The sequence below is a fragment of the Mchenga conophoros genome, linkage group LG2 (assembly GCF_057382185.1).
Source record: "Mchenga conophoros isolate Kocher_MC1m ecotype Shallow Benthic linkage group LG2, M_conophoros_male_GT1.1, whole genome shotgun sequence".
Lineage (NCBI taxonomy): Eukaryota > Metazoa > Chordata > Actinopteri > Cichliformes > Cichlidae > Mchenga > Mchenga conophoros.
This window is the reverse complement of record NC_140527.1, coordinates 35,747,762-35,765,870: the sequence shown is the minus strand read 5'-3', so window position 1 is coordinate 35,765,870 and position 18,109 is coordinate 35,747,762. Positions and strand designations below refer to the sequence as shown.

The window sequence follows — 18,109 nt, the reverse complement described above, 5'->3', positions numbered from 1 at the left end:
AGGGTGTCTTGCATTGAAATGACCCGGTTACTGCGTTCACCAGATATCAACACAATTTCGATCCGCTCCTCACGTGTTAACCTCTTCGACATGTCAATGGCTGTGAACAAAGATAAATTTGTAAATAACTCATGAAAGAATAAAGTTACATTGAAACTAAACACCATTGTTTTTCTTGTGACATTACCAATAAGTTTGATGTGTCACATGGCCCTCTTCCTACTGAAAAAACAAAAGTTGTATCCAAAATGGCCAACTTCTAAATGGCCACCACCCATCTTGAGGAGTTTGCCCCCTCACATATACTAATGTGCCACAAACAGGACTTTAATATCACCAACCATTCCCATTTTATTACGGTGTATATGTATGTATCCATATAAATGGCCCACCCTGTAGAATGCATTTGCCCGTTCCGGGTTTAGCTTGCAGTTATTTATACTTTACATTTAAAATGAACCTTTGCTTTCTCGGTATTGTTTCAAACGCATTTTCTCTTGCTGTTGGTTCTCTTATAGCTTACATTATGGATTATAAGTATGTCATTTTCCAACTTTTACGAATGCTTGATTGAAAACAAGGACTGCTATGAGTTATCAATAAGCAACGTCAGTCTTAATTCCACGGTGTCATTGACTTCCGATTTTCTCCTGTTAAATTAAAAGCATAAAAAGCGCATTAACGTATGGAATTGTACTTTTAATTTGTTTTTATTCAAAATAAAGTAACCTAAAACATACCCCTGGCATATATACACCAGTTATTAATTCTTTAAATCTTTAGAGGTAACAGCTTAATTATTATATACATTTATTTTGAGGGTAAAATATTTTAACATCCGGTATACGTCTTGTGACTTCCGCATAGCTTGACAGAGGTGGACGTCAGCGCCGTGCTGGTTGTTCCAGACCGTTCAGCTCAGTTGCTGTTTCTGCAAGCCAGGGACCTAGCATATAGCTCGTCGTTGCTAGCAGCCGTTACGTTTCTTTCGAAGAAGAAACCCCAAGTAGCAAACAAAATCTTCGAAGAACCGTGTCCGCAATAAAATGAGGATGCGGATACATTTTAGTTTTGCGCTTGTTTGTTTGTTAGCCCTATATATCCGTTCATTCTCGGCGTTCTATCTTCCGGGTTTAGCCCCAGTGAGTTTTTGTGATGAAGAATCCAAAGCTGGTGAAGACTGCCAGGTATGGTTGATTCCTACGACTCAAATTGTTATGTAACGTAGTAAATGTGATGATGAATTGGTATTTAGCGTTTTCTATATCAGTCTCCTAATCTTACCTACTCATGCTAGTTGGACAGCCCTCTCCTAGGCCTCGGCTATTGCCTGGAACAGGAGCGTAGGCAAATATTCTGGCGCATTGTTAATTGTTTTTTTTTTTATTTGCGCTGACTGCTAGTGCCAACTAAATAAAATTCTTTCTGACTGGAATTACTGTTTTTACCAGTCTAGCATGAGACTTAGCACAATCGGGCTGGTTCAATTACTGAATGATAACCTGACGATGTCCAGTTGCGATGAAATAAAAGCCGTTATACACCTGAATTACAGGAAGTACCTGAACGTTTGACCCTCTTAGTCAGAGGGGGCTGGTGGCTCTGTTATGCATTTACAGGCATTTTACAAGCGCAATTTCGGGCAACTAGTGTGTTAAGGAAGGGTGAGTGTAAATCAATACATACATGTACATAGAACGCCTTCAACTTGTAGTTTTGTTAGAATAACAGTGCCAATATCCATAGGGATTACAAGGCTTCGGGTATTACTGAATGGAAAAACTTTATAGAAGATTGACGTCCTCCAGTAGAGTCCAGATTCTTTTACAATCAATAATAAGTGGCTTTTAACCTGTTCTGACACCCAGTATTGGTCCAACACATTACATTAAGACAGTTTTTTTTCCTCCCACAAATGCTTTGTCATGTACCACAAATTGGTACATATTTATTAAAAACCATGCATGTATTAACTGCCTAACTATTCAGCACTCATAACAAGGACTTTGGTTGTTTTTTGCTCACAAATTGGCTTGTAAGGCAGCTTTGTTAAATTTAAATAAAGAAAAGGAATTAAAGAAGGGTGGCTATGGATTCCCCAGCTCCTCTACTCTGCATATCAGAGTATCCTTGGTCTAGAAACTGGACTCTGAGTTCTCCTCGATGCATCAGTTGGTGTGTGTGGCATAGGCATAGATTAAGTGCGTATGGTGCATGTGTATGATTGGATAAATGAGACTTGTTATAGAAAGCGCTTTGAGTGCTCAAATTCAGTAGAAAGGTGCTATAGAATTACCAATCCACAAGTGTTTCTTTCTTTTTTTTAACAGACAGATATTCAGCTGTTTGTCAATCGCCTAGACTCAGTGGAATCAGTTCTGCCTTATGAGTATGACGTGTAAGTAGCATTTAATGTTTTTTTTTCTCTTAATTGCATTTGACTGGCCTTTTTTGTCTCATTGTGATCCTTTCTATGTGTGTGACAATCTGAAACTTCGTTAAAGGTTTGACTTTTGCAAAGATGTCAAAGAATTAAGGCCTTCTGAGAACCTTGGACAGGTACTGTTTGGTGAACGAATTGAGTCTTCACCATACAAGGTGGGTGTTATCAGGAACAGTGTGAATTAACTCTTGTTTGTTTACTATATCCTGTTGATGTAACATGACCCTGATCTTCTTTTTTTTCTCCCCAGTTTAAATTTAATCAAGGTTTTAAATGCAAGCTGGTGTGCTCCACAAAAACCTACAAGCAAGGAAATAAGGATGATATAGCTAAACTGGACTTTATTAAAATGGGAATGCAGCTGAACTATCAGCACCACTGGTTAGTAGTAGTACCACACTGTAGTACCACGCTTTCTTTTTTGTGTATGCTTTGTGTTTTGCAGTACTTGCTTGTACAATGGATGAAAATGTTAATAAACTGTATGCATCAAGGTTGAAGTTAACCCCATTTTTTTCTTCTTTTTTCTTTCTTTCTTCTTTTTTCTTTTACAGGATCATTGACAACATGCCAGTTACTTGGTGCTATGATGTGGAAGATGGTCAGAAGTACTGCAATCCAGGTTTCCCCATTGGCTGCCTTGTTGCAGGAGATGGCAGGGCTAAGGATGCATGTGTGATCAATGTGAGTTTCTGGCTTTAAATAATTGTGATGTGGATACAGAACATATCACTGGACAAAAACAAGAAGGAATGTAAATTATGGTTATTATCAGTAAAGGAATGTAAGCAAAGGTGTGACAGAACATTTATAATGTAACACACACAACACCCAGTCTATCTTACCTTCTGTCAATCAGCCACTTCATTGATTTGAGCTTCACTCAGACTTACTGGCAACACGAATGGGCGGTAAGGTGCTCATTTTGACAGCAAGTGTTGATTTAGTTTTAGTCACAGACTTTTGACTAAAAATTTATTTTGTTTTTGTCATTCTTTTAGTTTGAGTCTAGTTTTAGTTGGTTAAATATCATAAGATTATAATAGACTAAATCTAAAATTTATTCATTTGGCTAAATAATAAAGTTTAAAAGTTTGTGTTTTTACTGGTGAGTTGCACCACATGGTTTACAAAATGTCTTGTTTTCCTTGACATTGAATGCAACATGTGTCCATATATCTACTCTTCTCCCAAGTGTTGCCATTTTGTTGCATTTTCATGAGAAACATTGAGCAGTTGTAGCAGTTGAGTAGTTGTACTACTGCTATTTTGTTTTTGTGTCAATACATTTCAACATAGTTTTTGTCCTTGTGCATTAGTTTTTATTTAGTTATTGTGTTGTTTTAATCAGGAAACAAAAAAAAAGCCGCTGACAAAAGACAAAAGGGACTCAGATGCTGTTCTGGTTGACTGAATATTTAAGTAAGAAAAGACTTGTTTCACTCAGCACTTATCAGAGAAGTTGTCTTGACCTTTATTCACCTTCCACAAAAGAAGACTAACCAGCTCTGTTTGATTAGCAGGACTTGTAACAGAGAGAAAGAATGACATCCTATGAGTATTAGGTTAGGTATTGTTATTTGGCACCAGTTTACATGTCAAAGTATCCTTAGGCAAGATACTGAACCCTAAGTTGCTTGCGTCCATTGGAGTGTGTATGTGTGTAAATTAGTGCTGTCAGGGTTAATCTTGTTAAAATGACATTAATGCGGCAAATCTCCGTTAGCAAGTTACCGCGGATCACTCCAGGGTTCGTATGGGTGCTTGAAATACTTGAATTCTAATGTTGTCTTTTCAAGGTTTGAAAAGTGCTTGAATTTCAGATGTGGTGCTTAAAAGTACTTGAAAGTGTAACTGTACTTTTAAGCACCACAAACAACTATCTGATTGAATAGTTTTCTTATCAGATAGAGAAATGAAATGAGTCGCAAAATGTAAAAGCAAAATTTCCCCGCCTGGGCTGCCTTGCGCCTCTGTCTGTTTCAACGTGTAACCCCGCCCCTCCCTCGGCCAGTCGGGGATGAGTGCGCTAACATACTGTAGGTTGCTGTTTTAATGTGTTTGATGGAAAACGACAAGAGCGGAGTTTGCGCTCTCCAGTCGCATGATAGGTGAGTCCTATCAAACTCGCTGGAGAAATGATTTAAATATACTGAGTGTGATGCAGTATGGCAGCACTATTATATAAAATGCTGTGAACTTAGCTAACATTACTTAGCAGTGATATTAGTTAATTTACTCGAATGAAAGCTTTAAACATTAGCCTGATACATAACTAGCCAACTTAAGGCTTTCTGATTAACCCTCTGGGGTTGACGGACCCAGAGTCTCCATTTCAACTTGGGTCAAACATGCGGACTTCAAACTATATACCAGTTTTTAAATTGTGTTGATAGGCCACGTAAAACCGATGTTTTTTGTTTTTAATAAAACAGTGGCGTTTACTCTGGGAAGAAACGGTAAAAACTGTGTTTTCTAAGGAGAGCGCAAGCAAACACGCTTTGCTTGTGAGTGAGAAAAGAAAAAACACTCCTATTGGTGGAAAAATGTACCATGTCGACCAATCAAAAAAATTATATGGCAACATGTGGCATCTGGTTGTTTGGGAAGAGGGGGAAGTTTTAGGAGTGAGCGAAAGAGAGAGAGCGAGAGAGTTTTGATACATGAGAAATTTGTGACGTTTACAGTGTTTGGAGTCTCAAGTTAGTGTGTTGTCTTGTGTAGTTAGTGTGTAGTGTAGTCATTGTTTTGTGTGTCAGTTCTACTAGTGAATTTCACAGTTGCTGCAAAAAAGCCACCAAAGGCAGATTGCAGTGTAAACGCTGAGTGACACACCTGCTGTCAGACCTGCAGGTTTATCCCTGTGCTGTTCTCATCTGTGTTATAGTGACACAAACTTTTTTTGGAGCTGCATAAATAATTTTTGTGCCTTCTTATTTGATGCAGAACAACTGATTGTTCTGTAAATAGTTTTAAATGGTTATATAAAAAACGTCTGAGCCTTGGCTGCATTTTTAGGTAAATAGTACCATATAACTTTGTTGTTTGCAAAACTTGTGCGTATTTTTAAAAATGTACAATTTCTATTTGCATTTCAAGTTATGAAAATCATTCGTTAAACATGTGTGTGGTTTTTACAGTCAAAAATATCACTTTCTACTTGTATTTTAAATTTTGTCTGAATTTATATAAATTGTGCTGATGCAGTTTGTCAAAATGAGAAAATAACAGATTGGCAAGATAAACAGTTTTTAAAGGTGAAATATAGAGGCCAAATCAAAAGTAGTCAAAAACGGCCAATTATACCCTGGACACCAGCTTTTTTGAGTATTTGAAATAATGGTAAAATGAGGGACCGATCCATATGGTCACAAAGAATAGCCACTTGTTTCTGTGCTACCAAAGTTCCCCGGCTTTCATTCAAAATGCGTTTATCGTCAGCACCTACACATTAAACTACTTAAACATTATAAATGTCTTCAAGCTCACACTGAGGCCTGTGGGGCACAATCAGCCACTGAGACAGTACACACATTTATATGTGTATTTGCATACGAATATTTCATACTTTAAGGCTGCCTGTTTATTTAAGGGAGATACAAAATACATTGGGATTGTACATAATAATATCACAGATGATAAATTCAATAGATTTTAAGTAGATGCTTGTGCATTCTTAAAGTCTTATGTTGAATTGAACTATGTGATGTGCTGGAAAAGCTTGAAAAGGGACCTTGAAGGTTTATAAAAAGTGCTTGAATTTGACCCTGAAAAAGGCGTATGAACCCTGTCACTCCGTGCGTTCGTCTTTGTAATTGTTAATTTAAGAAAATTACATTTATATTTAATATTAATAAAAAATAATTAATTTGATACATTTGCAGTTATGATCATAATCATATTTATAATCCTATTTATTTCAGTCTGAGTTCAACAAGAAGAACACATTTTACGTCTTCAATCATGTGGACATCAAGATCAAGTACCACAGCGGCAAACAAGAGGGATGGACAGGAGCTCGACTGGTTGCTGCAACTCTGGAGCCAAAGAGGTAAAGCTGCGTTTGTAGTAGATGTGATAGCACCGAATTTTGAGCTAGTCTACATTGACGTTGCAGCTGAATGACAACAAAACCAACCACACTATGTCATGAATGACATTCAGTATTAATCTGACATGATGCTGTTTTGTTTTGTACACAACAGTATCAAACATACAGATGAGAAAAACCTAAATTGTGATGGAGGCAACCCAATGGAGGTCCCTGCAGAGTTTAATGGTGATGTGTCAATTATTTACACCTACGCTGTGACATTTGAGGTAGGCCTCCTAACTTTAATACTGATTACATGTAACTAATATATACAGATTTCTTTGCAACTATGAGTGGGGGAAAAAAAGAAAACTAAAATTGTGATTTAATTTCCCCCCAACAGGAAGACAATACTATCAAATGGGCATCTAGGTGGGACTACATCCTGGTCTCCATGCCTCACACCAACATCCAGTGGTTTAGGTCTGAAGATGTGTTTTACATTGTTTACCCAAAAATATTTCTCTCAGACTCTCCTGCTCGTGATGCCTGTTTGCTAACGTGGGGTATATCTTGTTGTTTTTCCAGTATCATGAACTCCTTGGTCATTGTGCTGTTCCTGTCTGGAATGGTTGCCATGATCATGCTGAGAACTCTGCACAAGGACATTGCCAGATACAACCAGGTGGACCAGGTAAAGACACTAAAGTCTCTGTCTTATTGGTGCAGCATATATGTGAGCTGCAGTTGTTAGTATTAACCTCAAAGAGACCAGATGTTATTTTATTAGGTAATTTAACTATAATCAGTTCTTGTTTTAAAGTAAAAAGTAAACTATATTAAGTGAGAATGAAACTTTAGCAATATCAATGAAAACTTTGTCTTTCTAAGGCAACAGCCTGCTCTAAGGAGCAGCTTTGTTTCTATCTTGGTGTCTGTGCGCTGTTGTGTATATTCTACTCCACAATTTTATTAGCATTTATAAGGTTACTTAATGGTTGTGGTTCTAGTTCATAATGAAATATTTACATTTTATCTAAAACATTTAAGTGACGAGCATTAGACTCTGAAATCTTATGGCTAGTAGTAACACGGTGCCTACAAATCATCTTCATCAAAGTTATATGGCTAATAATTAATTCTGAAATGTAAGCTACCACTCAGTCTAATAAGATAAATCCAGAATTATAAATATTTTGTTACATTTCACAGGGAGACTTGATAAAGGTTCCATCGACCAAGGAAAAATCTACTCTATATGTAAGCTTGTCGAGATCTGTTTTAAACAAAACATTTAGGGTGCTGGGTGTGTGTCATTGCAGAAACATTCGACCAAAATATAAAATGTGGTGTGGGAACTGTACGTTAAAACTTCTATAAAATGCAGGTTTAAAGAAATAGGCAAATAATTTAGAATTTACTGCGCTTTTTTTCCTTCTACACCTCATTTTAAAGCTTTTGGTAAAAACCTTCTTAATCTTTACCTCTTTCACTTTTTTTTTCAGTATTTAGTAGTTGGTAAATCTTAAGCTTTTTATCATTTAAGTTCATTTAAATGAAGTATCAAATACCTAATTAATTGTATATTTTTGCATATTGACCTTCCCAGGAGGATGCACAGGAGGAATCTGGTTGGAAGCAGGTGCATGGGGATGTTTTCCGTCCCCCTAGGAAAGGGATGTTGCTGTCTGTTTTCCTTGGACAGGGAACGCAGATCTTCATCATGACTTTCATTACTCTCTGTAAGGACTATTTCACATTTCACCCTAAATATCCTTAACAAAGACCCCATCAACATATATTTACCTTTAAGCATCCAGCAATAATAATCATAACAAAGACTCTGTCAAGCCAAAGTTGGATTGTAGAGTCTAAAGTAATGGGGCAGCTGATAGAAGTGAAGTTTTCTGATACTTTTGCATTTCAATTACAATTGTGATTCTATGTATGGATGACTGCACTGATGAATGTTTGTTTACTGTAGTCCTCGCCTGTCTGGGTTTCCTGTCACCGGCCAACAGAGGGGCTCTCATGACTTGTGCAGTGGTACTCTGGGTTCTCCTGGGTACACCTGCTGGTTATGTGTCAGCACGTCTTTACAAAAGTAAGAGTCCAGTGATGACTTTCAATCATTAGAGTCCATATATACAGGATAACAAAACTTTGTGATTCTTACCATGAAATTCTCATTCTTTTTTCTTTTCTTTTCAGCTTTCGGAGGTGAAAAGTGGAAGACAAACGTATTGCTAACTGCACTCTTGTGCCCAGGGTATGTTTACTCTTATTTGTTTATCTGCTACTCATTAGTCTCAGTCGCACTTCAGCTCTGTCCTTGAGTGTTGCGGTTAATCTCCTTTTATTTACCTTGTGAACTGCTATTATTCCTCTCATGTGTATCTTTGTCCACTTCCCCTCCCTAGAATTGTATTTGCAGACTTCTTCTTGATGAATCTGATCCTATGGGGGGAGGGCTCCTCAGCTGCAATCCCCTTTGGTACTCTGGTTGCCATTTTGGCCCTGTGGTTTGGAATCTCTGTACCCCTCACCTTTGTTGGTGCCTACTTTGGATTCAAGAAACCAGTGAGTTAACCTGCTTAATTATTCTTATGCAATCAGTTAAAACTGATTGGTAACTAAATGTGTCAATTTGCTTCTGTGCAGGCAATTGAGCAACCAGTGCGAACAAACCAAATCCCCCGTCAAATACCTGAGCAGTCCTTCTTCACCAAACCCATCCCTGGTATAGTGATGGGTGGCATCCTCCCCTTTGGCTGCATCTTCATTCAGCTTTTCTTCATTCTCAACAGCATTTGGTACAAAAACAGGAATTCTCTCTCCGGATTTTGCTTTTGTGCCACAATTTTCCATATATTCATTAATATGTTGTGTTTGTTTCAGGTCTCATCAGATGTACTACATGTTTGGATTCCTGTTCCTGGTTTTCATCATTCTGCTCATCACCTGCTCTGAGGCAACAATTCTGCTCTGCTACTTCCACCTTTGTGCTGAGGTACCTGAATTTTGTGTGTCCCCCAGGTTCTGACTTTAGTTGACGTGTCATTATTACATTATTACTGAATTCTAACAAGTCATTCTTTGTCCTATGTGTTAAGGACTACCACTGGTGGTGGCGATCCTTCCTGACCAGCGGCTTTACAGCAGTCTATCTGTTTATCTATGCTGTACACTACTTCTTCTCAAAGCTGCAAATCATTGGAATGGCCAGTACTATACTCTACTTTGGATACACGATGATTATGGTCCTGATCTTCTTCCTCTTCACAGGTGAGGTCTTTACTTTTTGAAAATGAGCTCTTTTAGGAGCTACTGTTAGTATCTAGTTACCTTGGCATATAGATGATTTTAAAATAAAGGGCTCGCATAATGCTCCAAATACTATGGCCACTGAAGGGGAAAACAGTTGTGTTTACAATGTTTAACTGAGACTTGAAAAACGAACACAATGTCTTTACTTGGTTCATTAGATTCCTCTATGTCAGTGGGTTAATTACTTTAAGCACTTGCACCCTGTTAAAATGCTTTAGCTTAACTTGCAGAAATACAGCCTTTTGTCATATCCAAATTGTCAGGAAAAACTACTACTGGCTGTAAAAGGCTGATAGGATATTGTTGTCATTTTCCCGGGTGGACAGTGTGGACACATGAATTTGTGAAGAGGATAACTCAGCTAGACGACATGGGATTTTATAATTCTATGGGTGCATCGACAATAAATCTTGGACTAATTTAAGTCTCAGTAACCTCAATACAAAGTCTTATCACACTGCAGCTTGTAGTCAGGACTTAATTACAGAGAGAGTTTAGATACTGCTGCACATATGTTAATTGCACTGAACATCCTTTTTCTAAAAAAAAAAAAGCTTATCTGATCTTTATTTCTGACGAATGAAAAAGCTCTGAGAGCTAATCGCACGTCTTTGGTGGAAAGAGGTGTGTCATTTATACATGCGAAGTTCAATGTTTGTTCTCTGGGTCAGAGATTACAATTTGCATCAGTCACCTGTAAAAGGAGGATTCAACATCCTGTTCATATAATATTTATTCCAGGCAGCTGTACTACTACTGTGCAACCTTTGTTTACTTGTCATATATTGAGTGTCGGCTTCTTTCCTTTTATTGTTACTGGCTGTAGAGAAGCACAGTGTTAAATCCTGTTAAATAACAGTTATTTGCAATGGCCCAATCAGAATAATTTTATTTTTAGTCTCTCTGAAGTGTAATGAAAATCAGAGACTGGGAGGAGTCCCTCTTGGTCAGATCTAGTTTTGCAGATTTATTTGGGTCAGTTTTTGTCTCTATGGTTTTCCAGTTTGACAAGATGGAGCCCACTTTTCTCAGGGGGTTTCTTTTATTTTTGTTCTTTTGTTATGCAGATCAAGACCACATTCATGCATTGTCATGGATTGTGATACATTTGTCCACACTCACTGACCTTCTTTGTTAATATAGTTTTCTCTACTCTGGGCTTGTCTAGTTCTATTTAGGGTTTACACAATTTATGTACCGAACCCATGATCACACTGCTAAGATAAATAGAACATTTTTAAGACTTCACATAAAGATTGACGTATGTTGATATAGTAGTAAGTCTTTGATGTCATCAAATTTTCTTGCGCTTTAACTGAAATCAAAGTAAGAGTGTGTGTAGAAAGAGGAACATATTAAATACTAGATAACCAGGAAATACACGCCTAGTCTGTTGGCTGCCTAAAGATATCCGGCTCGCCATGTGTTGAATGATGACATAGTTTTCTGGTGTTATACTGTGTCGGTCAGATAAAAGTAAGACTGCAGCTTTGCTTGTCAGTGCAACACTGTTTGATAATGTTTTAAGGCAGAGCTGTAAGTCCCAAGGGGATAAGATGTCAAGATTATCACCAAGAAGTAATCCAAGGATTCAAGGGGAAAAACAGTTTCCCTCCTTACTTCCAGTTTTGATCCAAATAATGCTAATCCCTACTATATCCCTTTTTAAAAACTTTTTATTTTCTTGTCTGGCTTTCACCTCATCCCAACTTTGATCTCTGCTTAATTCGGGATTGGACTGCGTGGCCCTCATTGAGTAGTCAGATAGGACTTTTATACCCAGTTGATGTGGGATTTTTACCAGTCTGCCTTATCAGCATTTCAGAGCTCATGCAAATATGCTCTTTCGTTGACAAAATTAAGCACTGATGCTGGTTTTGCATTGGAAATTGCAGACCCAATACTGAAAATCTCTTATTTTCTACCTTTTAGTGGATGAAATTTGTTGGGCAGTGACACCAACTGGCTGTCTTGTATGCATTTTTGCATTTGCTAAAATCTTCTAAAAATATTGTTGTCTTTCACTGACTTTGTATTTTATTCATGATGAATGATGCAAGAATTGTAGTTATAGAGGCGGGTAACTATTTATTATTTATTATATTTAAGTTACTATTACAATTGCACCATTGTCTACAGATGGTCTCTGTATAACACTTTGTTCATTCTAACCTGTCTTTTATTCTCAGGTACAATTGGCTTCTTCGCCTGCTTCTGGTTTGTAAATAAGATCTACAGCGTGGTCAAAGTGGACTGACTGAAGAACTCTGTGAAAGGACTAACTCCTAGATGCGACAGCACTGGCCTCCCCAATGCTGGTTTTGTGACAAAGGCCTGAGGTCTGATTCGACCTGAACTGAAAAACCATCACTTATCATAGAAAACCCCCCTGATGAGCAGAGCCCGTCCTCTTTTTGTGCTTTAAACCTCTGTTGCTATTTTCTTTTTAAAAATATATATAATTTCGCATTTACTGTTGACTTGTAATAATTTGAATGGCGCCTTGAAAATCAGCCTGGGTTCCAATGATCTAGCTGTCATAGTGAGCAATGTGTGTGTGGGAATGTTTTTACTTTAATTTTCTAAGGAAGGTAAAATGTTATGTATTTATCTGTTCTATTCCCTTACGGCTAAAATTCTTTTTTTTTTTTTCTTTACCTGTACTTTAATGATTAAAAAAATGTGTGTACATATACTGTATAGAGAGTGAGGGAGAGAATGCAAGTTAAAGATTGTCACCATTATGGAACCTTCTTTGGGAGTTATATTTTTCTTTTCTTTCTTTTCTCTGGTTTGTTTTAAAAGTAAAAATATCAGCCTGTATTGTAGTTTAGAAATTATATAAAACACTCACAGTGCTATGATACATGTTCATCTTCTTGGAGTTTGAGTTTGTATAAATCAGAGGGTACTCTTGGTTACGACGCACATCTGTATCATAGAGCTATGTGCTGCAGTGTGTTGCATATTAGGCTCCCGATTTGTTTCTCAACAGTAGACATGGTCACCTAGTTAATCATAAAGTAGTCCATGACTTTACTGGTCAGGTGCATTATGCACTTTCGAGATGTACCTCTTTAGATTTTAATAGGTGGTTTGCTGAACTGTTAACTACATAAAAACACTGCTGCTTTTTGCTTCAAGCAGTGTGGCACCATCACCCAAGGTGATAACATTTTACAAATAAACGCAGTGAATTCCAAACCAAGGTCACGCTTTTCTCTTTTAGCCTTTAGAACACCTAAAACAATTCCTACCACAAACAGTGTTTCTTACTATTTGTGTATTGATATAAGTCTAGTAATATTTATCGTTCAGCTGATTCGTTTTCTTGGCTGGAGCAAAATCAAAAGGCAAAATAATGTGCTTGGGGGAACGCTGTAAAAGAGATAATTATTGATGCAGTGCAATGTGCTACTCTTAGCCCTGCCCTAGCTCCTCAGTCACAGATAGTGATTGAATATTTTATAAAAAAAAATCAAATCATAAATTTCTTATTTTAAAACAAAATATTGTGCAAAACATATAACCTCAAATTGTGAAACATGTACTTAAGTAAGGGTTTAAAAATTGAACACTTCTTAAGTCCAACAAGGTTTGTAGATTTAGTCTTAAATTCTGTTATTAACCCACTCAAAAGTCAGCAGATTATAAAGAGATCCAGGAAGGAATGCAAATAGCTCAATGTGCTTTTTAAGATCCTTCTCAAACCTAAAGCCAGCCTGATACTCAAGCATTTTTTGGTATGTTGCATGTAAAGTCATGCTTTTGTACGCATTACATATAATGTACTTTTATTAAACAACAGACAATGTTTGATGTTAAATAATGAAAATGAAAATATTACAAAAGCACAATAGAAATCACAAAAATATGCACTTTTCAAAGGCTATTAAACATTTTATCTTATATTTTAGTATACTTAAACACACACTGTCCTTTACAGAGCCTCTAACAAACTCGTTACCCAAGTTTGATTGTCAACTTTTAATACTGTAGTTTGAATTTGCTCAGTAACCTGTTAAATAGTTCAAGGTGAAGTACATTACAGATCTCAGAAACTACGACAGTCTAGTGATAAGAATACACCAGGAGCACATTGTGCCAAATCTTTTTTTTCTTTTCATTTTCTGAGAAGGTACCTAGAAACTTGGCACTAGACACTTAAATAAATGCACATAATATGGTGATGGATCATAGCAAACTTCTAACTTAACTAACTTACCTTTCTCTGAGAGGAGTCGTGGCAAGCATCCGTGGCTTTAGGCACACAGTTTCTTTTCCTTTAGAAATACTTTATCATGAGGTATCATCACAAGTCTACAAGTGCTCAATGGAATATAAGAAATCTGTTAAAGATCTTGCAACATGCATGTTTTTATCACACAAAAATACTCGCCCCTTTCCCCACGCCAACATTTGAAAGGCATCAAACACCGAGTCCAAATATTAAGTGGTATGAAATAAAAGGAAAATTTCCACATCAGTTACGCTGTAGATAAAAGAAACAAAGGACTAAGACAAACGTGAATGTGTGGCCATCCCATGAGAGAAAGGGAATCACCAACACTTGTAAGCTCTCACTGACAGGCACAATAAATCACTTTTCTAATTGTTTTTTCAAAAGGCGCTTTGCGACTAAGAGCAGTCACTGTGATAGGGACTTTAACACATATTCTCCCACCCGAGGTTCAAGGTGGGATCTATTCCTTTTTTTTCCTACAAGCAATACCCTGAGTTGGAAAATTACAAGCAAAATTTGCTTGCAGACAAGGTCCGCTATCCTGCACCTCCAGCAGGACACAAAAAGTTTAAAGGAGACAATTGTGTGGATACAGCAGATTTACACGCCATCAGAGACATCTGATAATTAGAGTGGTCCGAACATAAGAGCAACTTCCTATTTTACACGTGCAGATTGAGAATAATTTGAATTTAGACTGATTTAAATGCCCATTTTAAATAACAGTAGTGAGTTCACTCTCGCAAGCATTATTATGTTTGCAAGAATGATGGATTGCACAAACTTTAACAGCTGCACACAGTCTTTATGTGGCACATGTGGTAACGCTTAAAAATGCATTTACATATGAAACACAATAACTCTTTCCTACAATTTGTTCTTTTACACATTAACACAACAACTACTGTGCCTAGGTTTTTCCCAGTAGCAATAACTTAACAGAGATTTTAACAAAGTGGTAAAATATCATATGTTGGTGATAAATGATGATACTTCTGTTTGTAATTCCAGCGACCTGCTGAGAACTATGAACATGCTGCATGACAGCGTCCTAAAGTAAGAGCAACTATGGTCTGTCTGATGCATGGCAGTTTATGTGCTTTGTTTGCTGTTGACTGTAAGTTCCTTCTCAGAGCTGATACTGGTAGAGGTGGTCTCCTTACGACTGTCTCTCGACTTCCTCTCAAAAGTGGGAGAGGACGATGTTGTGCACTCTTCCCATGTCCGCAGGGGGACGATTCGAGCAGCCAAGCTGGGCAGGTGAGGGTGAGCGGTGGAGCGTCCCTCAGTCGTAGTGAAGCAGCTTTCCACAGCAGAGCTCTGGTTGGGACGGCCCTGCTTGCAGAACAACCCACAGAGTAAAGCCAGAAATTCCTTTCTTACACTACGGTGCATGTAGCCATAAATATAAGGATGTAGGCAGCACTGTAAAAAGAAGAGTACAAGGGCAAGGGAGGATAACCATGAGGGTATAGCTGCTCTGGTGAACATAGATATAGTATTCAGAATGGTGTAAGGACCCATGCTGAAGATGTATGAAGCCATGATCACAAAAACCACACGGGCTGCCTTGCAGTGGTAGTGAAAACGCCTGTGTCTAACTCGAACTGGGTATCTTCTGGCTGAGTAAGGTCCCTCCGGTGAACTGGGCTGCTGGGGCTGGCATCGCTGCTGTGGGCTGCTAGGTGCCTGGAAGTCCTGCGGGCAGGGTTGAGAGTAGGACTGTGTCTGTATGGGGTGTACAAGAGCGTTCTGCCTCCGGGCTGCCCTGAAAACCATCCAGTAACATCCGAGCATGATGAGCACAGGAAGCCAGAAAGAAAAGGTAGACACCACAGCAGAGTAGGACAGACTAGAAGACCACACCACTGAGCAGATATTGTGATGTTGGTCAAAGTCTATGGTCCCCCAGCCATAGAGAGGAGGTGTGCTCTGCAGGAAACTGAGCACCCAGGTGCAGATGATCAAGTTGGTGCCCAAGTGAGGGGTCATGCGAGTGGGATAAGAAAGAGGGTGAATAATTGCCAGGTAGCGATCCACAGACACAACTATAATGGTGTTAACCCCTGCAAATGCAAACAAGTGCATGAGCACCACCAGGGCCTGGCACAGCCGAGCATCCAGAGGCCACACACTTGGCATGGTAGCTGCAATAGCAAAGGGCATGACTAATATAGTCTGAAGTAGGTCTGCCAGGAGGAGGTTGAGGACAAAGCGGTTGGCCACATGAAGGAGCTGAGGCTTCCTTTGGAACACCAGCAGAACAATCACATTCCCAAACAAAGACACGCAGACAATCAGAGATATGAGCACCATCTTCACCACACTGTTAACAATGGAGGACCAGACCGGGCCCTGATTGGAGCTGGTGAAACCAAGCTGCCCAGGAACATCAGTGACATTTGTGCCCACATCAGGCTGCTGAGAACTTGACATTGTTCATGTGACGCCCAGCAGAGTGTTAACATAAAGTCAGGTTAGTCCCATCCTAAACAGGAGAGAAAAGCAGCTGTGGGGTGCTTTGATCTTTAGGGAGTGAGAACAATAAGCTGCTGTAGCAGGTAGTCTTAGTCAGTGATTTTCAGGTGCACACTGTCCTGAAATACATTTCATCTAACGTGACATATCATCCATAACATGTGAAAATAGTCCAGAAGACTCATCCACGAGTAGCTGGAAATGGTCAGCACTGATTTGCTTTTCATCATGATCAGTGATTAATCCCTCAACATTTCACCCATCGAACAGGCCATATTCCTCTTGCAGCGCACATCTGCAGAATGAAAAACAGAAGGGAAAAAAAAGAGATAAATGCCACCGTTCAAACCCTTTGCATCGACGGCGAATTGTCCGGGTAGTGGCAAATATCGCGTTCTGCTAATCTGGAATTGATGTCTAATAACGTGAAATGATCAGTGATGCGATATTTTTGCTCGAGGATGCTCACTCCCCTGCGATCGGTCTTCATCGCTTTGCTCCCATTTCAGCCTGAGCTCCAGTCAATGGCAGCGAGCTTTCACGGCTCAGCTAACATACGCTGCGTGTCTTCACCCAGCGGGGGTCTCTCATCCAGACGAGCATATCTTTCCGTTGCTGCTCTTTTCGGATTTCATGGCAGATCAAACATTTATTATGTTATCAGCTTTGATTCTTCCTCAACAGTCTTAGGCTACTTACGGTCGAGTCCTGTCTCCGAGGTGTCAGAAAATACAAGGACACCTGCACAGAAATCTCCCCCCCCGCTGGAGCCTGTCACCGACCCCCTCCCATCCGTTTTCCCTCTTTTGTTATGAGGGTGCAAATGCGTTTCAGCATTCCCGTGCAACAGTTTTTAATACATGGTAGAATCGCAAATATTATCCTAGTTAAAAAAAAAACAACCAAGTCTTCAGGATGTAAATGCACCCCCTCCGAAATGAAAAAAAAAAAATCAAAAAAAAAAAAAAAAACAAGAATAACTCGTGTATTTGTTGCTTTGTTCTGTTGCAAAAACTGGTTAATGAAAAATATGAATGGTGTAGTTACACGTTATCAAGGTCTCAGTCAGTCCTTCAGATCTCCTAGGTAACAAGTGATTCAATCAGATGGCTGCTTGTGTGAGCTTCACATGATAGGATAGCCTGTCCGAGGAGATAACAGAATAGGACCTCCGCTGCGGGCATTCCTCCAGAGCATTTGGAATTATACTTTTCAAGGGTGTCCATATTTTAACACTCTAGCTATGGCCTGTGGTGAAATACACACTAGGTAGGCTACACACTGTAATTCAGATTCATATTTTGTACCGTCTTTTGGTAATTACAGTGCTGAGTATGGTAAGCACTAGCTTACTTGTTATGCTTTTTGATTATATTACATTCTGCCCCATGACAGCTGTAATAGTCTCCAGCTTCCTGCAACCCTGAATTGGACAAGTGGAAGAAAATGGATGTCTGGCTGGCTGGATACATTGCAGTAAACTGAAGCATTGGCTGGCCCAGTCTGCATGGATAAGCAGACGTGAGACATATTAGTTTTAATTCAGAGCTCCTGTATTTCCTTTGTCTCATTTTAAATGCAGATC

The 18,109-nt window shown here is 38.8% G+C and overlaps 2 protein-coding genes across 3 annotated transcripts; one reads left to right on the top strand and one right to left on the bottom strand.

Annotated features, from left to right (window-relative positions):
* The first annotated feature begins 831 nt into the window (after positions 1-831).
* On the top strand, positions 832-13,007 carry tm9sf5 (transmembrane 9 superfamily protein member 5). 2 transcript variants are annotated; one of them, XM_085243574.1, is made up of 18 exons: positions 832-1,187; positions 2,331-2,398; positions 2,505-2,598; positions 2,694-2,824; positions 2,998-3,127; positions 6,367-6,494; positions 6,649-6,763; positions 6,880-6,959; positions 7,065-7,170; positions 7,689-7,736; positions 8,086-8,218; positions 8,461-8,580; positions 8,688-8,745; positions 8,897-9,056; positions 9,138-9,289; positions 9,375-9,486; positions 9,590-9,761; positions 11,993-13,007. In XM_085243574.1, the coding sequence occupies exons 1-18, from the start codon at positions 1,047-1,049 to the stop codon at positions 12,058-12,060; spliced, it is 2,016 nt and encodes a 671-aa protein (XP_085099700.1). In that variant the 5' UTR covers positions 832-1,046; the 3' UTR covers positions 12,061-13,007. The 2 variants fall into 2 exon arrangements, with proteins under 2 accessions (XP_085099700.1, XP_085099709.1); XM_085243583.1 differs by lacking the exon at positions 7,689-7,736 and having other exon boundaries at positions 835-1,187.
* A 553-nt stretch (positions 13,008-13,560) lies between these two features.
* gpr101 (G protein-coupled receptor 101) lies at positions 13,561-17,304 on the bottom strand. The gene has a single exon (XM_085243593.1). The coding sequence runs from the start codon at positions 16,480-16,482 to the stop codon at positions 15,139-15,141; it is 1,344 nt and encodes a 447-aa protein (XP_085099719.1). The 5' UTR covers positions 16,483-17,304; the 3' UTR covers positions 13,561-15,138.
* Between the last annotated feature and the right edge of the window lie 805 nt (positions 17,305-18,109).

What these genes read in the sequence shown, in the direction of transcription:
- tm9sf5 (XM_085243574.1), top strand. Translation starts at nt 1,047, where the DNA reads ATGAGGATGCGGATACATTTTAGTTTTGCGCTTGTTTGTTTGTTAGCC. An exon ending in AAGCTGGTGAAGACTGCCAG is followed by an intron (nt 1,188 to 2,330) that starts GTATGGTTGATT and finishes TTTTTTTAACAG; the next exon opens with ACAGATATTCAGCTGTTTGT. An exon ending in CTGCCTTATGAGTATGACGT is followed by an intron (nt 2,399 to 2,504) that starts GTAAGTAGCATT and finishes ACTTCGTTAAAG; the next exon opens with GTTTGACTTTTGCAAAGATG.
- gpr101 (XM_085243593.1), bottom strand. Translation starts at nt 16,482, where the DNA reads ATGTCAAGTTCTCAGCAGCCTGATGTGGGCACAAATGTCACTGATGTT.